Genomic DNA, 24,672 nt, shown 5'->3' on the forward strand with positions numbered 1-24,672 from the left:
GGAACACTTTGTGTGCTACCAAACGTCACAACGTAAATGGGTGATTATAAAGGTGCTCTACAGGTGTCTCCAAAGGTACTTGTTGGGTTGGCGTATTTCGAGATTAGGATTTGTCACTCCGATTGTCGGAGAGGTATCTCTGGGCCCACTCAGTAATGCACATCACTATAAGCCTTGCAAGCATTGTGACTAATGAGTTAGTTGCGGGATGATGTATTACGGAACGAGTAAAGAGACTTGCCGGTAACGAGATTGAAATAGGTATCGAGATACCGACGATCGAATCTCGGGCAAGTAACATATCGATGACAAAGGGAACAACGTATGTTGTTATGCGGTCTGACCGATAAAGATCTTCGTATATGTAGGAACCAATATGAGCATCCAGTTTCCGCTATTGGTTATTGACCGGAGAGGTGTCTCGGTCATGTCTACATAGTTCTCGAACCCATAGGGTCCGCACGCTTAAAGTTAGGATGACAGTTATATTATGAGTTTATATGTTTTGATGTACCGAAGGTTGTTCGGAGTCCCGGATGTGATCACGGACATGACGAGGAGTTTCGAAATGGTCGAGACATAAAGATTGATATATTGGACGACTATATTCGGACACCGGAAGTGTTCCGGAGAAGTTTCGGATTTAATCGGAGTGCCGGAGGGTTACCGGAACCCCCCGGGGAAGTATTGGGCCTTAGTGGGCCTAGAGGGGAGAGAGAGGGCAGCAGCCAGGAGGTGGCGCGCCCCCTCCCAGGAGGAATCCTAGTTGGACTAGGAGAGGGGTGCGCAACCCCCTTTCCCTCTCCCTCTCCCTCTCTTTCCTTCCCCCCTCTTTTCCTAGTAGGACTAGGAAAGGGGAGTCCTACTCCTACTAGGAGGAGGACTCCCCCCCTCTCCTTGGCGCGCCTAGGGAAGCCGGCCTCCCCCTTGCTCCTTTATATACGGGGGCAAGGGGGCACCTCTAAACACACTTGATATACGATATTTTAGCCGTGTGCGGTGCCCCCTTCCACCATATTACACCTCGATAATACCGTTGCGGAGCTTAGGCGAAGCCCTGCGTCGGTGGAACATTATCATCGTCACCACGCCGTCGTGCTGACGAAACTCTCCCTCAACACTCGGCTGGATCGGAGTTCGAGGGACGTCATCGAGCTGAACGTGTGCTGAACTCGGAGGTGCCGTGCGTTCGGTACTTGATCGGTCGGATCGTGAAGACGTACGACTACATGAACCGCGTTGTGATAATGCTTCCGCTGTCGGTCTACGAGGGTACGTGGACAACAATCTCCCCTCTCATTGCTATGCATCACCATGATCTTGCGTGTGCGTAGGAAAATTTTGAAATTACTACGTTCCCCAACAGAAACCCTCCATCACAGCGGAGCAGTACCTCGGGCTCCATCTCCAGACGCCTAAGATCTTCTTCCCCTCCTCCGACAGCAAAGTCAGCGGGAGCATCCTCACCGGCCAACCCAATCACGCTGAGATCGACATGGCTTCGCCAAAGAGGTTGTACACTTGTTGCATCTCTTTTTTACTCTACATGTTATATATATTGTCCACTGAGCACACGGATTTGTTCCTTTAGTGTGTCCTTGAAAGAAAAAAACGTAGGAATTTTAATTTTCACTTGTCCTCCTTTTCAAATTCCTATTCATGAAGCACAAGACTAAGAGATAGTAGCATAATAGCATTATAACCGTACATTTTCTTGTGGTTTGACTTAATCTCACCATGCTTCTTTGCATCCTGTGATCTTCCAATTGTTGTGAATCAAACACCCAGATTGGCAGAAATCCTGTGTTTTTAAATTATCTGTTTTGCACGTGCATTCCTATCCTATTCCTGTCTATTTCCTATCCCTGCATTGTTGGAATCCTCCAATTCAAACGAGCCCTTACAGAATTACTTCTCTTACAGATAGTTGTCAAAGAAAACCTTGCGTGGTTTGTCCCGCTCCTGCTGCGCCATCATCCACCCCAGCTCAGCTGCTCCAACACTAGAAGGGTCCAGCACAGCAGGGATCCGGCCTCCAGACTGTCTTTCGCCGCCTCAGATCTTCTTCCCCGCCACTGGCAGCCATGAAAACTGCATTACCATCATCAACCGAGCAGATGACCTCGAGGACTACACGGGTCCGCAAGAGAGGTCGCACTGTTTCGTGTCTGCTTACGTTATGCATCGCTTAATATTACATGCTACTTTATCGTCCTGTTCATCGATTAGACTCTGAGTTAGCTCCAAACTAATGGTCAAACTTGAGTTTTTAAATGGTTGTGGGGTACATATCGGGGCCGCTATCAATAGTATCTATCTACTATCTGGTTAATCTCCGGTGTCTACTATGAGTTTCATGTTGGGTGGGAAACAAACAGTAAAGAAGCCATTATCTGTATTTTTTAACTGAAGCCATTATCTGCCTGCTATTATTGGTTTTGGGTCTATCCACAGGTTGCTACCATCACTCTGGATTTCTGCATGCACTCCTTACATAATCTCACTATGTTTTATTCCTATGCATGACAGTTATTGTAAACAATGGAACTGAACATGTAGAGCAAAAGAGGCGAGCCTTGCGTGGCAATAAAATTTCATGCAGACGTCGCTCCATGGTAGGCGCAAAGGCAGCCCCCCTCCACGCATTTCGAATTGTAATCGAGAGGAAGATATCTGTTCTGAGGGGGATTCAAAAGGAGAAGACAACTCCTATTTACCCCCTGAGGTCTTCGCTCTAACTTGCCATGCTGATGTTGGTTATATCATGCATATGGTGTCTTGCATTGCTTACTTTATACATCAAATATGTCATCTGCTTAGTTTAGACATCCTTTGTGTGAATGCCATCTGTTTAGTTTATTCATTGTTTATGTGAATTGTGCAACGCCATCTTGTTTAGCTAGGCATCATATATGTGAATTTTGCAATGCCATCCTGCTTAGCCAGTCATCTTATATGTAAATTATATCAGGCCATCCTTTTTTCGTTACATATTACATTTGTCAACAATGTTAGTACATTCAACTGCTCTTCGTGTGCATCAGCCATTTGACACGGTGATGGCAAATTCTGGAGTGAAAACAAGGTCTTCAGAGCAGACTATGCTATCTGACGAAGTGCATATCTCGCTGGTTACGGATAGCTCCTCAGAGGAGGATTCAGAGACAGATGACCAGTCCTATTCCCCCCCCCCCCCGAGGTGTATGCTCTAACTTGGCAGGGTTATGTTGCTCATATCGTGCGTATGGTGTCTCGCATTGCTATGTCATTTGATTAGTTTAGACATGCTTTGTGTGAATGCCACCTGTTCAGTGTCTAATTACCATATATGTGAATTATGCATTGCCATCTTGTTGCAAGACATTATATATGTGAATTATACAATGCTATCTTGTTGCAAAGGCATTATATATGTGAATTATGCAATGTCATGCTGTTTAGCCAATCATCATGTATGTGAATTATATCATGCTATCATTTTTTTGTATTACGTGTTCCATTTGTCGACAACGTTTGTATATTCAACTACTCTTCTTGTGCATCAGCCATTTGAAGCGGTGATGGAAGTATCTGGAGTGAAAACAAGGTATTCAGAGCAGACAATGCTACCTGCTGAAGCAGACATCTTGCTGGTTACAGAGAGCTCCTCAGAGGAGGATTCAGACACGGATGACCAGTCCTGTTTCCCCCCTGAGGTCTATGCTCAAACTTGGCAGGGTTATATTACCCATGTCATGCATGTTGTCTTGCATTGCTTAGTTTTTACATCATATATGGATTGCCATCTGCTTACTTGCTTACTATATAAATCATATATTTGAATTATATCATGCCATCATGTTTACATAGTACATACACATCACCTATCTGAATTATGGCATGGCAACCCATTTAATAAATACATCATATAGTTATATCATCTCATCCTGTTTAGTGTTTACAGTCATCATATTTTGAATTATGGCATTCTATCCGTGAATGTATGTGAATTATGGCATGCCAACCTATTTAATAAACACATTATATAGTTATGTCATGTCATCCTGTTTACATAGTCTCATATTTTGAACTATGTATTTCCATCTTTTTTAGTTGGCCATCATAATGTGAAATTGTGTCATGCTATCCTGTTTAGTAAGCCATCATATATGTGAAATTGTGTCATGCTATCCTGTTTGGTTAGACAACATAAATATGAATTATTTCATGCCCTCTTTTATTCCCCACTATCCATTTCACCTGTCTATCATACAATGTCTATACTTTCAATTACTTTTCTTGTTTATCAGCCATTTGAATTGGAGAGCGTGATGGCAGTATCTAAGGGAGTAACAACACGGTCTTCAGAAAAGATAGTGCTACCAATTGATGCAGATAGAACCACGGTTGTACTTGCCCAACGACCAGATCCACCACACATAACCCAGACTCTCGCAGATTGTACCCCTACCCAGTTGGACAGAGAACCAGCTACACCCCTTCTAACCCCAACCCCGGTAGATAGTAACCCAGTTCCAGTTGAGAGAGCACCATCTCCACCACAGAGCACCCAAACATGAGCAGTTAGTAAGGGAACTGCAGTGCCCAAAGCACGAGGACCACCACTCCGAATCCCAACTCAACGCTTAAAGGAGAAGACGATTTGTTCTTAGGTCAGGTTCTGTAGCTATGGTTCATACTCCTTTGCTCTTGCATTACTGTATTTACTCATACCAACTATTTTCAATTTTGAAGGATGGAATTGAAACTCCAATGGCGCAACAGGTATGTTTTAAACCTGTTTCTTTAACTGGTTTGCTGTTGTAACCTGCTCTATGTTGATTTCAGTTTCAATTGAATAAACAGTTATGTTCTCATGTCATGCACATTACAAGTGTTGTTATTGCTCTATAGTTACCCACACTTATATTCTGTCTATTCTGCTTGTCTTGAACAAATATTATTTGAACTGTGTCTCTATCTTGATTTGGCAACAAAAACTAGAATGATATAGACCATAAAGTGACCATGGTACATAGATATATGTTTGTTTCATGCTGTTATCCTGTCCACTTTACTACTGAACTCATTTACCAAAATGAGTTTCATATACAAAACATGGTAAACATGTGATGTGTCTGCTTGTTTCTCTTTTAGAATGCGGACAAAATATTGGAGAATAGTACCGCGTTATCCAATGGTAAAGGAAGTAATGCAGATAAGGTTCAAGATAGTGAGACATCCCTGTTGGTCTCCAAGAAAGCTGATAAAAACTGTCTTGATGTAGTGTTCGAGTTACTGGCCAAAAGTCCTGTCTTGATGTAGTGTTCGAGTTACTGGCCACTACAGTGAGTGAGACATCTTGACGACAGTGAGGGAACCCAAAAGTCCTGTCTTGATGTAGTGTTCGAGTTACTGGCCACTACTGCTGGCACAAGCTCTTTGAACTCGCTGCCTGAATCAGTTCGTCTTCTTGAGTCTCAACTTCAAGTTGAAAGACATCGATCAGATGTGCTGCGACAGGAAGCTAAAGGACTGAGGAAGTCCTTGCAGAATTCAGATGCATACTTTCTGGTGCAACAGCAAGCGCTGGAGTATTTAAGCGCCAAACAAGAGAAAGTTAATAAGCTTGCTAAGTATCTTGCCAGCATTATGGGTACCCAGGATATTGTTTCTTGAGATCTTCTGAAGTGGTTTCAGTTCTGGATTTGTTTTGCTGCGGTGTTTATTTGCGCTGGTCGCCAACTTTGACAACCAGTGTATATGATATGCTGCTTTGTTCCCTATATTTGCACTGGTGGCGAACTTTGATGCCCAGTGGATGTAATATGTGTAATAGCCGTGATAGCCTAGCGTTAGTTGCTTGCGTATTTATTTCCTTGTTGTCTTGTTTATTTGTTTGCTTGTAGTCATTGCAGTTCTTTTTACGCGGTTAGCTAGTGGCTGCAATAACCTATTTTTTAAAACTAGGCCACAATAACCATGGCCTAATATTTACTGTAGTGACACTGGGCCTCCTACTGGCCGTAGAAACAGTGGGCCTTCTACGGGCCGTAGAAACAATGGGCCTTCTACGGGCCGTAGAAACAATGGGCCTTCTGCGGGCCGTATCATCAATGGGCCTTATACGGGCCGTATGATCGATTGGCCAAACATGGGCCAAACAGACCGCATTATGGCCGTAAACGGGCTAGAGTTGGAATCGTCCGTTCATGGGCCGACCATAACGGGCCATCGTTAATAGGCCATATTTGATGATGCTACCAACGTATTAACGTACCACAAACGGGCCGACTGTAACCACGGGCTGAATTTGGCCCACAAGCAGAAAATGACAGTAACAGGCCGTAAGTAAACGAATGCTGGAAATGAGCCCAAGAATAAATGGGCTCTGAGAAGGCCAAAAGATAACATGGGTTGGAAATGGCCCAACGGAATAACGGGCCGTTAATGGGTATAAAGTGATACACTGTTCATTACGGGCCAGTTTCACCACGGGCCGTTAATGGGTGTAAAGTGATACACTGTTCATTACGGGCCAGTTTCACCACGGGCCGTTAATAGGCCAAGAGTTACATAGGGCCTCATATGGGCCGAAAGACGTCATGGGCCATACATGCGCCAGAAGTGAAAATGGGCTGGAATCATATTGGATGGCCCAGATGACGCTACTGGGTCTAATTCAGATAGGGCGTAACGGGCCTTGGGTTAGCGGGCTGTAAATGGGCTATATGTGAACAGGCCGTTAACAGGCTTTCCATGGGCCGGCCCGCCATCTTTTGACCAAGTCAAACGGGCCGGCCTTTTCACAGGAATGGGCCTGTGTTGGGCCGTGCCATGTGTCGACGTATCATAGGCGCCTTCCGTCCAATGACTGGATGACATCTGTCCCAACAATGAGCCGACACATGTTTCCTCCAGCCAATGATGATTTTACACGTGGAAAATCCCCATTGGTCGGGGCTGTTAACGGGTTATCGGATCCAAAACCCGACCCGATAGCTTAACGGCGTTCCGTTACGGTGGATGCCATGTGTCGGTCACCCTTGACGAAAGCACTTCTGTGATGCGCAATTTATCGTCATGGAAGTGGACACTTCCGTGATGATAATTTTGGCAATGTCATGGAACACTTCTACGGCATCACAGGTATGACTATCTTGATTCTGTCATAAATTTGTCATGGATGTACATGCATGACAGAAAACGCGACCTACTGTGACAAACACGTATCATCACGGAAGTGTATTTTTTGTAGTGCTACTCCTACTAGGAGTAGGAATCCCCCCTTGGGTGTGCCCCTTATGGCCGGCCCTCCTCCTCCTCTCCCCTCCTTTATGTACGGGGAAGGGGGGCACCCCATAGACACACAAGTTGATCTTTAGCCATGTGCGGTGCCCCCCTCCACAGTTTTCCACCTCGGTCATACTGTCGTAGTGCTTTGGCGAAGCCCTGCGTCGATAACTTCATCATCACCGTCACCACGCCGTCGTGCTGGCGAAACTCTCCCTCGGCCTCAGCTGGATCTAGAGTTCGAGGGACATCACTGAGCTGAACGTGTGCAGATCGCGGAGGTGCCATGTGTTCGGTACTTGATCGGTTGGATCGTGAAGACGTTCGACTACATCAACCGCATTACTAAACGCCTCCGCCTTCGTTCTACGAGGGTACATGGACACACTCTCCCCGCTCGTTGCTATGCTTCTCCTAGATAGATCTTGTGTGATCGTAGGATTTTTTTGAAATACTATGTTCCCCAACACATTGGACAAGGAGGAGTACTTCGGTAAGACGGCGATGATGTACGTGGTCCTTGAAGACGCGGAGCGTGCGGAGGAGCATGCTCTCAATTTCAAGGGCTCGATCAAGGGTCATCGAGTGATCAAGTGCAACAGGGCTCGCGGGCATTTGACACAAATGGCCGACTACTTTGCCCCCGGTGCACTCTTCATTGACGAGTTTCGCCGGCGTCTTCGGATGCGCAAGACTGTCTTCGATCATTTGTACCAAGGCGTCCGGTCCTTCGATGATTACTTCATCCCGAAGAAGGACGCCGTGAGAACGATTGGCTTCTCTGGTTACGAGAAGTGCCGATGCACTCCGGATGATTGCATATGGCACGGTCGCTGATTCGCGGGACGAGTACCTACGGATGTCTGAAAGCACATGCGGAGATGCCATGGTCAGGTTTGCAACTGCCATGGTCGACATGTTCAGACCTCAGTACCTGAGAGAACCAACTATTGCAAACACTGAGAAGCTCCTGGCAGTCTCAGAAGCAAGACGGTGGCCAGACTTGCTTGGATCTCTTGACTGCATGCATTGAAAATGGAAGAACTGTTCGAAGGCTTTACAAGGGCAATATCAGGGTCATATTAAGAAGCCCACCATCATTCTTGAAGCAGTTGCATCACATGATCTTTGGATTTGACACGCTTTCTTTGGCATGTCTGGGTCTCACAATGACATCAATGTGCTGCAACGATGTCGCTGTTTGCGAGGCTGGCTGAAGCTCTTCCTTGCCACTATACCGTCGATGGACATGAGTACAACATGGACTACTATCTGGTTGAAGGTATCTATCCTCCATGGCCTACCTTTGTCAGCACCATCTCAAACCTAGTTGGCCAGAAAAGGCCCACTTTGCTCAAAGACAAGAAGCAGTTAAAAAGGATGTCGAGAGGGCATTTGGAGTTCAGCAGGCCCGTTTTGCAGTTGTTCATGGACCTGCTAAACAATGGTATCCGGAAACCTTGTGGGAGGTGATGACATGTTGTGTGATCATGCAGAACATGATCGCCGCGGATGAGGGTGACGATGTTGCCGCAACACTGGAATTTGAGAAAATGAGTGATCCTATCCAACTTCCGGACCAGAATCCGGCCACATTTAAGTTTATTCAAATGCATCAACAAATTCGGCATCAACCAACTCACGAGCAGCTGAAGGAAGATCTGATTGAGTATTAGTGGGTGGTGCAAGAGGACAACAATGTTGGGATGTAATATTTGAAAAATTTAAATTTGAACTAGTGTTGCATGCGACTATTTAAACGTCTGTACCCTTTACGTGTGGCTATTTAATCGTGCGGACTTAGAAAGAATTGAGAAAGGTCAGATGTATGCGGCTACTGTAGATGGTTGTCTTCAGCAACAGTGTCCATGAACTAATCCTCTTTGTCCGCGGACTGATGTAGGAGAATTTTTATGGGTTGCGATTGAAGATGTCCTTAGGCCTAATCATTTCGATCGAACCGACAGCCATGGCACAAGCACACCATTTATTCATTGTTACTTCATGTCAGAAGATAGTACTCCATGATTTGCCCAATGCATAAAAGAGTTTAGGTGCTAAATCATTAAATAAAATGAGCTTAGCAACAACAAGCTAAACATAGATGCATATGTTACTAGTCTATGTTACTAACTTCATAGTGGGTAGTGTCATATGTGTGGTAACATAGATGTGTTCATTTGTAACTTTATATACTCATTTTGCATTGGGAAGTGCTATGTGATGGTAACATAATATGTTACTCTATTTGCCTCTCTCCTTATTAACTACTTGCCACCTCATCATTTTTGCTTATGTGGCATCTATGTTACTACCTATATTACTCGCACTATGACCAGCCTAAGGACGCCACATAAATAAAATAATAATATGATGAAGCAATTAAAGAGGAGAGGGAGCATTATGATAACCCTAGGAAGAAAATGTGATAAGCACGCAAAACTATGTAAAATAACTACCAATACATGAAGGAGTATAATTATTAAACAATTTTATGCGAGAAAGTTAGCTACAAAAGCTAAGCACTTACGCATTGAGGAGACTAGTTATTAAGATTTTTAATGCACTTAGCACCTCATCTAAGCACCCATGCATTGAAAGAGATCTGCACACGGGTTCAATATTTTTCTTTTGCGGGAAAAATTCTGATATATTTATCTTTAATAATGAGAGTACAATAAAATTCAAAAATAATAAAAATTACATCTTGAACCATAGACCACCTAGTGACGACTAAAAGCACTGAAGCAACCCGAAGACGTGTCGTCGTCGTCGCCCCTCCCTCGCCGGAGTCGGCAAAATTTATTGTAGTAGACAGTCGAGAAGTCGTCGTGCTAAGGCCCTATAGGACCAGCATACCAGAACAACAATCGCCACCGATGAACAGTAGCGTAGATCAGAAGGATCCAATCTAAAAACACACGAACGTAAAGAAACTACGACCAGATCCGAGCAAATTCATCAAAGACAGATCCGCTGAGCACCTCCACATGCCCATCGATGACGCTAAATGCACCACCGAACAGGGTCTAGATGGGGAAAACCTTATTTCATCTTTCGGGAGCCGCCGTCGCCTCGTCTTTCTGAGCAAGACACAAACCCTAATAAAACTTGAAGAAATATCTAAAAGAAGAGCCCTCCCATCAGCAAGGGTCGAGATCCAACATACCCCCAACCAAGGCCACCAGAGACGAGGAGGACTGACGCCGACGGCTGGCACAGGAATCAATAGGCTTTTTGTGCGAGGAGGCGGCTGCGGCCTTGTTTTTCTTAGACGCGCCACAACCCATAAATATGGGTTCAATATTTTTTACTCATGATATATCTTTTCTAAACATAGTATAGACGCAGACGTTCATATATACGCCTATACACTCATCTCTATGAACACACACGTACACCCTACCCCTATGAGCATTTTCGAGAGTCTGAGTCGTCATATCATCTTGAGATTGACTAAGTCACCCAAGGTACTTCATAGTGGACGAGAACGTTTTCTCTCACTAAACGTGCATCGCCAAATATCCTGAAGATGTGAGCACCAGGACTTAACCTTGGTGAACTGGGAATACCACTGTCCTTTTAACCATCCAACCATAAGTTGATAAGCATAAACTGTACTTTATTATTGCACATCAATATAGTGATTCGTTTGAGATGCGGAAAGCTTTCTTTACCACGAAAAACATGGTGTCGGGCAAAATGTGGACGGACTCTTATGTTCAGAACGAGGCCCTAGCTGAGTTCTACTGTATGTTTTTTTTGGCAATTTCTACTACAGTCTATATGTATTGTAGTTTTGCATGAAGCTAAACATGGTTTTGGATGGTGTACCTGGAGAAAACTCCAGCGAGGCATGCAGAGCGAAAGCGCACAGCTACTTAAAAAGGCAAAGAAGCCAAATATAACTTTTTTTTTCTTTTTGAAATCAGGTTTGGTCTTACAACCACAATACGCTGAGTGTTTGGCTTCTGAAAAACATTACTATCCAAATTTGTCAGTTTTGCGTGCTTCTTTAGGTGGACATCCAAATAAAATCTAGAGAGCTATTATTGAAGGAAGATATAGGTTGAAGCAGGGCTTAATCAAACACATTGGCAATGGTGCAACAACAAGTATATGGAACGACAACCGGCTCCCTTGCAATGAAATGTTGAAACCTAATAGTTGTTTGATCCCAAACCCTCCAAATACTGTTGCGGAATTGATCGATGCCACTTCAGCATCATGGAACAAACAGCTAGTCTTTATACGGATGGATGTACTCATTGTTCTGGGCATACCTTTGTGCACAAGAAACATGGAAAATTTCCGAAGCTGGAATTTTGCGAGTTGGCATTTTTTTGGGGGTGAAATCGGCCTATAGGATGCTCATTGCCGCAAGGCAGAGGAGGGAGGCATGGGTTGTTAGACGTATTAGGGTTTGGAACAATGCTCGATACCCTTGGTGGGTACGGCTGTCATATATTTATAAGGGGGAACCGTACAAATACAAGTTGTGTTACAACACGTATATCTAATATATACTTAGTCTAACACCCTCCCTCAATCTTAACTATGTCCTGAAACACTCAGAAGGTTAAGATTGCGACGACATCCTTCAAAAGAAGGCAAGGGTAAGGGTTTAGTGAAAATATCAGCAAGCTGATCCTTCGAAGAAATAAACTTAATCTGAAGGAGCTTCTGAGCAACACGTTCCCTCACAAAATGATAGTCAACTTCGATGTGCTTCGTTCGGGCATGAAATACTGGATTGGACGAAAGGTATGTTGCACCGATGTTATCACACCAAAGAACAGGCGGCTGAGTTGGGGAGACCTTCAACTCTCGAAGCAATGACTGCACCCACATGATCTCAGCTGTGGCATTAGCAACAACTTTGTACTCAGCTTCGGTACTACTCCGGGACACCGTAGCTTGCTTGCGAGCTTCCCAGGCGATCAAGTTAGGCCCAAAGAACACAGCATGTCCCCCCGTGGATCGCCGATCATCAGGACAACCAGCCCAGTCGACATCAGAGAATGCTGAGATCAGTCCAGAACATGCAGGCTGAAGATGGAGACCATATGACCCAGTGTGACGAACATAGCGCAAGATGCGCTTAACAGCTGACCAGTGAGAATCACGTGGTGCATGAAGATATTGGCACACACGGTTAACTGCAAATGATATGTCTGGTCGAGTAATGAGCAAGTACTGCAGTCCACCCACAATGCTGCGGTACTCTGTGGCATCCTCAGGAGCAAGCAAGTCACCAGCAAGAGCTGTCAGTTTGTCTGTAGCAGACATGGGAGTCGTAGCAGACTTGCACTGCAACATACCGGCACGACGCAGGAGATCCTGAGAGTACTTCTTCTGAGTAAGAGTCAAGCCACCATTAGAATGAAGAACCTCTAGGCCCAGAAAATAATGCAGTCTCCCAAGATCCTTAACAGCAAACTCAGCACCAAGAGAGGACACAAGCCGGTCTGTAGCAGAAGCAGACGAACTGACAAGGATGATGTCATCAACATATACCAGAATGTACATAGTCACCTCAGGTCGCTGTAGAATAAACAGAGACGTGTCTGCTGTAGAAGGAACAAACCCATGCGCACGAAGAGCAGCGCCAAGACGGGCATGCCATGCACGCGGGGCCTGCTTCAAACCGTAGAGAGCTTTGACAAGACGACATAAATGATGCGGCTGAGCAGGGTCAACAAAACCTGGCGGCTGACGCATATAAACCTCTACTTCCAGAACTCCATGGAGAAAGGCATTCTGAACATCAAGCTGTCGAAGCGACCATCCGCGAGTAACAGCCAAAGAGAGAAGAACACGAATAGTAGTTGGTTTAATAACGGGACTGAATGTGTCTTCATAATCAATGCCATACCGTTGTTTGAACCCCTTGGCAACCAGGCGTGCCTTGTACCTCTCAATTGAGCCATCAGCATGTTTCGTCACCTTGAATACCCATTTAGAGTCAATGATATTAACACCAGATGGAGGTGGAACAAGACGCCAAGTGTTGTTTCTTTGAAGGGCATGAATCTCCTGCTCCATCGCAGCACGCCAATGCGGGATGCCAAGTGCCGCTCGAAAATGTCGTGGTTCAGTCGTAGGGTCAGCCTCAGCATGTGCCACACAGGCCGCAAGCCACGCGACAGTGCCGTCAGTGCGCTTCTTCGGTTGGAAGATGCCACTTTTGCTGCGAGTATGGGGACGCAGGACGACAGGCGGAGGTGGCGCTGGAGCTGCCATACCAGAGGAGCCACTATCCATCAGCGGCGAGGAGGACGCACCTGCGGGCGAGTCAACAGGCGCATCCGGTGGCACGGTCAGGGTCGGCGAAGACAGACCGGGCGTGATCGGCGTCGACGGACCAGGCGACGAAGACTCGGTGACCTGCAAGGCCTCCGGCTCAGGGGAGAGCGCCGCGGGTCCTGCCGGCCCGGCCGACAGCTCCGCAGGTTCGGCCGGCCCAGGCGACAGCGAGGCCGCTGGCCCCGGCGACTTGGTCACCCCGTCGGATCCTCGTGCATGGGGCATGCACGCGTGATCGACGTCGGGGTCAAGAGGGGTAGTGGCGGGGGCAGCCTCGTCGAGCGCCTCATCCGGCGTGGCAGCAACTGGCGCAGTTGTGGCCATATCATCATCCAGAAGCTCAAGTCGAGCGCCTCGTCCAGTCCCTGCACCATGGTTAGGCAACAACAGAGGAGAATCTGCAACATCCATAAATTGATCAGGCAAAACTGGAAAAGAGTGCAACTTAGAGACGGGAGTATTGGTGGGTGATGTGAGTGTGGAAAACGGGAAGACAGTCTCATCGAACACAACATCACGAGAAATGTAAACACGATTTGACGGGATGTGAAGACACTTGTAACCTTTGTGGAGAGGACTGTACCTAAGAAACACACATTGTTTAGATCGATACTCAAGTTTATGCTTATTGTACGGATGAAGATGCGGCCAACACGCACAACCGAACACTTTGAGGAGGGAGTAATCTGGAGTTTCATTAAGCAACACTTCGAGTGGAGACTTCATGTGAAGGCGTCGTGTGGGAATCCTGTTTATCAAAAAATAGGCAGTAACAAAAGCATCGCTCCAGAACCGAAACGGGACAGAGGCATGTGCAAGAAGTGTCAGGCCAGTTTCAACTATGTGACGGTGTTTGCGCTCAGCTGCACCGTTCTGCTGATGTGCATGAGGACAAGACACATGGTGTGAGATGCCAAGCTTCTGAAAGAAGGTGTTAAGGTTACGATACTCACCCCCCCAGTCTAACTGGACATGGATAATTTTGTGCTTAAGCAATCGTTCAACATGTGCTTGAAATTGCATAAAGACATGAAACACATCAGATTTGCGCTTAATAAGATAAATCCAAGTAAAGCGACTGAAAGCATCGATGAAACTGACATAATAGTTGTGACCACTAACAGAAGTTTGGGCATAGCCCCACACGTCTGAAAACACAATAAGAGGAGCCGTGACAACACGACTTGATACAGAAAAAGGCAACTGATGACTCTTGCCTTGTTGACAAGCATCACACACTAGAAACTCCTTATTACTCGACTCAACAGGAAGATGATGGCGATGAAGCACATGGCGCACAATGGGAGTAGCGGGGTGGCCAAGGCGAGAGTGCCACTGCGACGACGACACCCGAACACCACTGAAAACTTGAGAGACTCGTGGCACATCAAGTGCGTATAAGCCGTCGCGAGCTCGACCACTAAGAAGAACGTCCCTCGTGTCCCGGTCCTTAACAAAAAAATGGAAAGGGTGAAACTCAACAAACACATTGTTGTCACGAGTTAATTTAGGAACCGAGAGTAAACTACGTGTGACTGAGGGAACACGAAGGACATCAAGCAGATGCAAGGTTTTAGTGGTACGTGAAAGAAGAGATGCCTGACCAACATGTGAGATGGGCATACCTGATCCATTGGCCGTGCGGACCTGATCGTGACCGGTGTAGGGCTGGCGAGTGGCCAGCTTGTCAAGCTGACTCGTCAAATGGTCCGTAGCGCCCGTATCCATGTACCAGGCAGGATCCACCGAGTATGAAGGAGTGAACCCGGGATCCGGTGTAGCAAGAGCAGCTTGCTTCTCATTGCCCTTCCCATTGTTCCCAATGCCAAGAAAATCTCGTTTAAAGCGACGATGGCAGCGAGACGCCAAGTGCCCCTCGATGCCGCAGAGTTGACACTCAACCCCACCACCACATGCCTCGCAGTGGAGCCGCTTGCGGCCAGCTGTCGGAGGTGGAGCGGGCGGACGGGGCTGGTTGCCTGAGGTCGGCGGCGCCTTCTGCTTGGCACCGCGGGCGCCCCCGCGGAGAGCAGCGTTCACAGAAGGGCCCTCCGTGTAGACGCCAACGGAGCGGCGAGCAGCGAGCCTCTGTTCGGTGTTGAGAAGGCGTGCATAGAGATCGCGAGGCGGCATCGGTGTGTCACGTCCATTAATGTTTTCAACGAGAGAATCATAGTCCTCATCAAGCCCATTGAGAATGAACGAAGTAAACTCCTCATCACGAAGAGGCTTCCCAATAGACGACAGTGTATCAGCCAAACTTTTGACCTTGTTGAAGAAGGCCGTGACGGAGAGGTCATTTTTCTTGACCTCACCCAGCTGGTTACGAATGGCAGAGGAACGGGCCAGCGATTGCGAGGAAAAGCTGGAGTCGAGCGTGGCCCATGCATCCCTCGACGTCGCGGCAAAGACGACCATGCCAGCCATGGATGGAGTGAGTGACGACTGAATAGCACCCAAGATGGCTTGATCTTGAGCAGTCCACCGACGATGAGCAGGGTTGGGGACCATGACAGAGCCACCATGGGACGAGGGTACCGGAACCATAGCCGGAGGGCACGGCAGGGAGCCATCAACATATCCTTCAAGGTAGTGGCTACGCATCAGCGGCAACACTTGAGCGCGCCACAGGAGATAGTTATCAGCAGAAAGCTTCACCGTCACTAGATGGGCGAAGTGAAAAGGCCCTGGTTCGGCCATCGGCGCGGAGAGCGGCAGATCAGGCGGCGGACCAGGCGGCAGGACAGCACTATATGGGATTAGTGCATCAGCCGATGGTTGTTGATGATGGCCATAAGCCGCCGGGGAGTGCGCACCATACGGGAGCGCAGGAGGAGCGGCGTACATCTGGGCAGCGGCGTAGGACGTCGGGGCGGGAGCAGCATACGGCGCATACGACGCAGCCGACGGCGCGAGATAGGGCGCCGGGTACGGGCCGCCATACGGCGCCTGGATGGGAGCGCCATAGGGCCCCGAGGCCAGCGGCGCATCGTGGTACGGGGCCGGGGCTGGAGGACCACCGTAGGCCGGCTGCCCATTGGCGCCGTAGGAGGCCGGTGGTGGAGGCGCGCCCCGCGACTGGATCGGGGTGGCCGCGATCGGAAGCGCAGCAGGCGACCGAGGCGGCGGCAGCATGGCGGGCGATCGCTGTGGCGCAGGAGGTTGTGATCCCGTCGCAGTAGATCGGGCCCAGGCAAGTGGAGGCGACGCCAGGAACGGCGACTCCATCGCCAGAGTGGAGAGAGGCGGCGCGGCGGCGGGGGCCGGCGCGACGACAGCAGAGGCGGCGGAAGCGTGACGCGGATCGAACGCGTCGTCTGATACCATGTTAGACGTATTAGGGTTTGAAACAATGCTCGATACCCTTGATGGGTACGGCTGTCATATATTTATAATGGGGAACCGTACAAATACAAGTTGTGTTACAACACGTATATCTAATATATACTTAGTCTAAGATGGGTCAAGGGCTCTGTTGATTCATAGAGGGGCTTATTGAAGACTCCAGTTCCAGCCAAGGTTCGGATGTTTTCATGGAGGCTATCTAGACATTCAGTCCCGACTAACATTGGTAGGGCTCACATGCATATGACTGACAAAAACACATGTGGTTTATGCGGGAAGCCTGATTCATGGAAGCACTTGATAGTTGAATGTACAGTTTCGAGATGCACGTGGGCTTTGGTCGATGACGTGTTGGCTCAAACCTTAGTGCCGACTTGGGAACCAAACGCAAAAAAGTGGTTATTCACATTTATGGAGTCATTATTGCATGCTCCTTTTGTGAAGTTCTTGGTCACCCTTTGGGAATGGGCTGCAAGATGCAAGACTATTCACTAAGGCATTTTTCAAAGCCCTCAAACTATCCACTCTTTCATCAACAGACTTATTGTCGAGCTCAAAATGATTAAGGACAACAAGCCCATGGCTGATCCTGTCCGGTCTATGGCACCCGGGGTTATCAACCAATGACCGAAGGCCTTGCCGCCGCCGGATCCACTCCCCCGCCGCCACCGAACCGAGGAATCAAGTCGTCGCCCCATTCCTGCCAAAATCAGCCGTCGACGCCGCTTTTTCCAAGCTACCGCTTCTTCTCCGAGCAGCCACCTCGCCGGAGCCGTCGCTTGCTTCCCGGTGATGCCGCCTCCTCGCCCTGCCACTGAAGTGCGAGGGCGCCACCGGATTCAATGGGGTGTGCCGACGGCCGTCAGACAACTACGGCGTCGAGTTTGAACACACCGGTATTGGCTCGACACATACTCGTCAGCCTACCTCATGACGTCGCTGTGTGGAGGCTCAGCCTCCCCCGCCCGAAACTCAATTCCCTGCAAATTGAGTTTGGTGAATGCGGAGCTCGTCAGCCCGCCGGTGACAATTGAATCTAGCCCAATTTGGGCAGCTCCTCACATTGTTGTCGATGAGTGGGAAAACATTCGAGAGAGCGATAAGGATGCCATGGCAGCGTTCACTAGGGCACATCGGGAGTATGTGTAAGTTGAGTTGGAGTGCTACTGAAAGGACACCGAGAAGCGCAAAAACGATGACGAGGCAGGGCCTTCATCATCACAAGGCAAGAAGAAGAATACACGAGGCTCCGGTGTGGTCGGCGTCAAGAGTGATGGGTCCGATGATATCAACTGAGACAATCTGTAGTGTTCATAGTAGTGTTAATCGTAGTTTAAGTGGCACGTAGTATTTGAACTATGTTTGTAGTTTGCATGTTTAAACTTTGGTCAAACTTTGTTTGAAATATGAAATATGATCGAAGTAGTTCAAATGTTAGTTTAATTTTTTTATTCTGTTGCCCTATTGAGCATTGCTGTTGGAGACGGTGGCTGCTCGTGTCAAAAAACACGTGCCCAAATTCTTTTACTCCGTCATGACGAGCCGGGCGACGAGCCGAAGCGGCCGCGCACCCAGCGCTGGAGCTGAGCTTGTTTTGCTCCATAGCGCCAGGTGGACCGCTTCTTGGTTGGTTTGAAATATGGAAGTCAATGTAACTGATGTCCTGGTACTTGTTTAGGGTATGCAAGACAAATTAAGGTCAAAACTCATTGTAGTAAAAAAAAAGCAAGCCAAACCCAAATCATTTTGCTGACCACTGCACTATATTATATATATATAAATACAAATCATACTATCGATCACACAACTGACACACAACCTACCCCTTGAGATGCCAAAAGATATTCAGCATAGGTTAGTACATCGACGTCTTCACGTACCATCCGTTCCTAATTTGACGACACTAGGTTTTGACACCTTTATTTTCCTCTCTCCCGACCGAATCGATATCGCGCTCAATTTCTCTCCTACCATCGATGCAAGTAGAGAAAACAAAGGAATCTAGTATCACTGGAACCTTTTTTTTAATGTCCCAACCGGCCCTACAAATGACGAGCGAGTTGTAGAAATACCAAAGCGGCACCTGCCGCCATTGACAACGACTCCATGGGAATGGCATGATGTGCGTCCTTTTTTATCAATGGCTGACCTAATTTAATTTGGTCCTTGCTCCATCATCAGTTTGTCTTCTTGCGCTTTGGCATGGCAAGATATGACTAGATGAGAGTATTTACAGCCGGACGACCCAAATTTGCCTCATACGCTCGGGCGGGCCACCCGGTCACTAACCGGTCGCAAAATTTTGACCCAAACAACCGCCTCAAAAACGGCCCTTAAACATCCGGGCTGACCGACACCTCTCGTATCCAGTCCAAATATGGGATGAATATAGAGCGCCCGGATGCGTTCGTGCACGCCCGCCACGTCGGACTGGCGAATGGGTCCCAGCCGGAAACGCCTGTAAACCCGGCGGTTCGAAGCTCGTCTCCTTCGTCGGACCGGTGGCGCCATGTGGCGCAGCTCCGGCGAGACGGTAGTGCCTAGCCCGGCTATTTAAGTCGACCGGTGGCATAAAAACCCTATCATCCATCCACATTTTCCTCCGCCTGTCTGCAGCTGCCGCCACTTTGCACTTCACCCGTTCGCCTAGTAGTCATGCCCCCACGCCGCCGGGTGAGGAGCGAGTCATTTTTGACACGGGAGCGCCGGCTCGAGCTCCTTGAACAGATCCACACTACTAGGGAAAACCTTATAGACAGAACTTTAGCACTAGCGCTTGTTAAAAAAGGGCGCTAGTGCTAAATAGCAGTAGCGCATGCAGGATAAACGCGCTACAGATACACATGCAGCAGTAGCGCGTCTCTCTTTAAACGCGCTACTACTAAAATTCTCACTACTAACCCGATAGGCTACACATAGTCGTAGCGTTTTTATAGAAACCGCGCTACCGCTAAGTTTATTGTAGCAGCGCGTTTACTTAGAAAGACGCTACTGCTAACGAAAAGAAAATAAATCAAAAAACAAATAAAAAATTAAATGAAAATGAAAGAAATAGGAAAAGGAGAAAGGAAAAAATAAAATGTAAAGAAAAATAAATGAGAAAGTAAAAAAAGAGAAAGGCATAGCAGTAGCGCATTTTCTGAAACGCGCTATAGCTAACTTAGCTATAGCGCGTTTTCGGTAACGCGCTACCGCTATGTTTGACTTAACCAGCGGTTTCCCTCCCCCCGACCACCACTTCTCCCCCAAATCACTCGCCTCACTTCGCCGCCGTGTCCCCACTTCGCCGCCGCCCCACTTCGACGCCGTCTCCTGCCGATGTTGACGCCCCCGGAGCCACCAGAGGCGCGCGCCGTCGATGCCACCGGAGCCGCCCCCAACGCCACCGGAGCCGCACGGCCTCATCAACGCCGCCGGAGCCGCCCACGGCGCCACCGGAGCCACCCTTGACGCCCCTGCCTCCCTCGCCACAACTGCCTCCCTCGCCGTCACCGGAGACGCCCCTGCCCCCCTCGCCACCACCGGAGCCATCCTCTGTAAGCACCCCTCCTCTCTCTCTCTCATGCATAGCACAAACATTGGACATAGTACTAACTAGCTAGGTTAACTAGTTTAATTAGGTTAATCTAGGTTAGTGCAAAAATTTAGTTAGGGCTTTGACAGAGAACTAGTTAGGTTAACTAGTTTAATTAGGTTAATTATCTAGGTTAAGAAAAAAATTATTTAGGGTTTTGACAGAGAACTAGCTAGGTTAACTAGTTTAATTAGGTTAATTATCTACGTAAACTAGGTTAACTATCTAGCTAGGTTAATTAGGTTCGTTAGGTTACAAGCTAGGTTACAGGAAAGTTTTATTTTAGAGCATTAGGTCAGAAGGGTTAAAGAAATGGAGTTCCTTTGCAATTTAATTGGGTTCTGTCCTAGGCAGAGAAGGGTTAGAGAAAATAATGTGCGTGTGTGTGTGTGAGAGAGAGAGGAATAGCTAGAACAGAATTTGGGTTCTGTCCTATGCAGAGAAGTGTTTAGTGAGGTCATTTTGCAAAGGTTTTTGATTTTTGAGAAGACCACTATTTTTCTAGGAAAATAATTTAGGCAAGTTTTATTTTAAAGATGACCCCTTCCTAGACTTTTATTGTTGACTATATCTTTTCATTGAAGTGGCCATGTTATATCTTTTCATTGAAGCGGTTCGTTTGTGCCCAAGTGGCCTTTTGTTGTTTTCAGGGAATGAAGCCGAGTGGCCTATGTTTTGCCGGAATGTTGATTCATTGTCGTGCCGGCAAATTTCACGTGCTCGATTTGTCCACTTTTTAGCAAAGGTCATGCTGAAATTTTCCGTGAATTGCGGGATGACCTGTGCTACAAACTAGGACATATCGAGTGCCCGGGATTTGCCGCACCGGGAAGGAGTCAACGTTCCTGCAAAACATAGGCCTTTTTATGTCATTATTCATTTTATTAGGTCTAGAATTAATTGAATAGATTTAATCGTAGGAAACATGGCTAGCAACGATGAAGGACAGGGTTCTGGTGATTGTGACAACGTCTTACTGGCGGCAGACGAATTTTTGAGCCTTGCCCACAATCAACGGATGTTGTTGCTAGGCCCACCTGTCGCATCGGAGACTGAGACCGACATCCAGACCGGCGCTGAGACTGAGACAGGCGCTGAGACCGGCGCCGAGACTAGCGGAGCCGGTATAGAACCGAGAGCAAAGAGGCAACGGCGCCCAAACCAGCTCGTGACTACTTGACTGGTGGTCACCGAGGTGGACGACGGCATTTTTGAGCCAACAGCGTCCAAGGAAGCACGCGCGTGCTACGGCAATCAAATAGGCTGCATCATACGGACAACCGCCACCATTAACGATGAGAAACTAAAGAAGATAGATAATATGAGGCCCTCCCTCCTAAAGAAGCTGCACCAGATATTCTTGTTCCCGGGCCGGGATGAAAAGGAATATAAAAATCCAGATAAGAACCTGGCAATGAAGAACATAAACAAACACGCCATGACCAAGTTTAGCGACGCGTTGGCCGCCTCAAAAGCAAGGGTGAAACATCGGATCGTCAATAAAAAAGAACCCTACTCCGAGATTGTAAAGGATAATCCAACAATCACGGAAGAGCAGTTTGAAATGTTCAAGGCGGCTTGCGAGGCCGAAGCTACCAAAAAAAGTCGAAGTACATGAAGGGGCTTCAACAGAGGAACATGGGGTGCCACCACCTCGGAAGCCGTGGTTACGGCGGGAAGAGGTCCATATTGGCCAAGGAGGACGCGGAACGCGAAAGTCTGGGCATCGCAGAACCCTTGGCGGACTTCACCGTCCCGCAGGAGCATGACGTCCTCAGGGCACGGCACCATTGGGACTCAGTTAAGAAGGTTTTCAAGACAAACCCGGTCACGACGTAGTTCATGAGACTGCTGGTAATTTTAGTTTCTGATCAATTCGACTGCACGTTTAGTCATATTTGTAAACGATCCTTATTCCTTTTGCAGAGAGAGCAGCACAGGATTGCGGCCGAAAGCAACTCGCCATCTGAGGCGTTGGCGAGGCCCAAGTGGAACACTCGATTCAACCGGGCGTTGAACATATTGAAAGGACTCCCGGTGGACACTCGGCCGTCGTATGGACGCGTGCACGGTGTCGGAGACGGCGCCACGTGGAAGAAGTACTACCGTGAGACCATGGAGGAGAGAAAGGAAATGCAGAGGTTAACTGAAGAAAACATCGAAAAGAAGGTTGAGATTGCGGTTGAGAATAAATCAGCTGAGACAGTCGCATGATACGTCTCCAACGTATCTATAATTTATGAAGTATTCATGCCATGTTTACAATAGTTTTATATGATTTTGGTATGATTTGATTAGAATTAACCCAGACTGGCGCTGTTTTCAGCAGAAGTACCGTGGTGTTGTTTTTGTGCAGAAATAAAAGTTCTCGGAATGGGCTGAAAATCAACAGAGATTTTTCCTGGAAAATATAAAAAATACTGGAACAAAGAGTTACCGGAGGGGAATCCCGTGGGCCCCACGAGGGTGGAGGGCGCGCCCCCTGCCTCGTGGACTCCCTGTGGGGTCCCCTGACTTGTTCTTGACGCCAACCTCTCCTATAAATCCCCATACTTCCAGAACTTGACCTAGATCGGAAGTTCCGCCGCCGCAAGCCTCTGTAGCCATGAGAAATCAATCTAGGCCCTCTCTGGCACCCTGCCGGAGGGGGCCATCATCACCGAAGGCCATGGAGGAGGATCCCGGAGGGGCCATCATCGCCATGAAGGCCAAGGACCAGAGGGAGAACCTCTCCCCATCTAGGGGGAGGGCATGGAGGAGGAAGCACAAGGGGGAGAACCTCTGCTCCTCTCTCTCGGTGGCGCCGGAGTGCCATCGGGAGGGGAATCATCGCCGCGGTGATCGTCTTCATTAACATCACCATCAGCATCACCATCCTCATCTCTTTTACGCGGTCCACTCTCCCGCACCCCGCTGTAATCCCTACTTGAACATGGTGCTTTATGCTACATATTATGATCCAATGATGTGTTGTCATCCTATGATGTTTTGAGTATATATCCTTTGTCTTTGGGTTGATTGATGATATAGATTGGATGAGTTGTATGTTTTATTTTGGTGTTGTCCTATTGTGCCCTCCGTGTCGCCCAAGCGTGAGGGATTCCCGCTGCAGGGTGTTGCAATATGTTCATGATTCGCTTATAGTGGGGTGCTTGAGTGACAGAAGTATAAGCCCGAGTAAGGGGGTTGTTGCGTCTGGGATAAAGGGGACTTGATGCTTTAATGCTATGGTTGGGTTTTACCTTAATGATCTCTAGTAGTTGCGGATGCTTGCTAGAGTTCCAATCATAAGTGCATATGATCCAAGAAGAGAAAATATGTTAGCTTATGCCTCTCCCTCATATGAAATTGCAATGACGACTACCGGTCTTGTTAACAATTGCCTAGCACAATTCCACACACCAATCCATCATTATTCCACACTCGCTATTTACAATATTTAGTAATATATTCTAACTTTATGATAACATCACCTATTTTTATGTTTTGGCTCTCTGATTTCATGCAAAGTTATCCTCTTCATACCCACAACGTAGTTTTATTTCCCGTTTCTAGTTGGAAGCAAACGTTCGGTGTACGTAGAGTCGTATCAGTGGCAGATAGGACTTGAGAGAATATTGATCTTACCATTAGCTCCTTGTGGGTTCGACACTCCATACTTATCACTTCCACCTTTGGGAATTGCTACAATGATTCCCTGCACTTGGGGATTATCAAGCTCTTTTCTGGCGCCGTTGCCGGGGAGCAATAGCGTGGGGTTGATATTCTCGTGTGTGCTTGTTTGCTTTCTTCACTAAGTAGATTTTGTTTTTCCTTTTTGTTTCTGTTTAGTTGTGGGTGAAACATACAAAAAAAATTAAAAGAATGAAAATACAAAAAAAAACTTGCCTATCATGCCGAAAAAGTTTTTCAAAAAGAGAAGTGATTGGAAAGTTATGCATTGAAGAAGTGAGGGTCGACATTGAGGACTTGTGTTCATGCTCATGGAAACAATGTACAATTTTTCATGGAAGTTTCTCTGTAAATAATTATCCCCTTGTATATATCAATTGTATTATAAAAATAATGTGCCAAGCTTCGGTTTTAGATGATTAGATTGCTTGTTTACTATGAGCAGTACAAAAACAGAAACTTTAGCTGTAGTGCGTGAATTTACATTTTTTACTGGAAAATCA

The 24,672-nt window shown here is 47.4% G+C and overlaps 1 protein-coding gene across 1 annotated transcript; it reads left to right on the forward strand.

The window, feature by feature from the left end:
- Positions 1–7,776: 7,776 nt before the first annotated feature.
- On the forward strand, positions 7,777–8,109 carry LOC141027316 (uncharacterized). Its single transcript, XM_073504313.1, has one exon. It carries the CDS (start codon positions 7,777–7,779, stop codon positions 8,107–8,109), a length of 333 nt encoding a protein of 110 aa, XP_073360414.1.
- Positions 8,110–24,672: the final 16,563 nt, after the last annotated feature.

This window comes from Aegilops tauschii, chromosome 7 (genome assembly GCF_002575655.3).
Source record: "Aegilops tauschii subsp. strangulata cultivar AL8/78 chromosome 7, Aet v6.0, whole genome shotgun sequence".
Classification (NCBI taxonomy): Eukaryota; Viridiplantae; Streptophyta; class Magnoliopsida; order Poales; family Poaceae; genus Aegilops; species Aegilops tauschii.

What these genes read in the sequence shown, in the direction of transcription:
- LOC141027316 (XM_073504313.1), top strand. Translation starts at nt 7,777, where the DNA reads ATGATGTACGTGGTCCTTGAAGACGCGGAGCGTGCGGAGGAGCATGCT.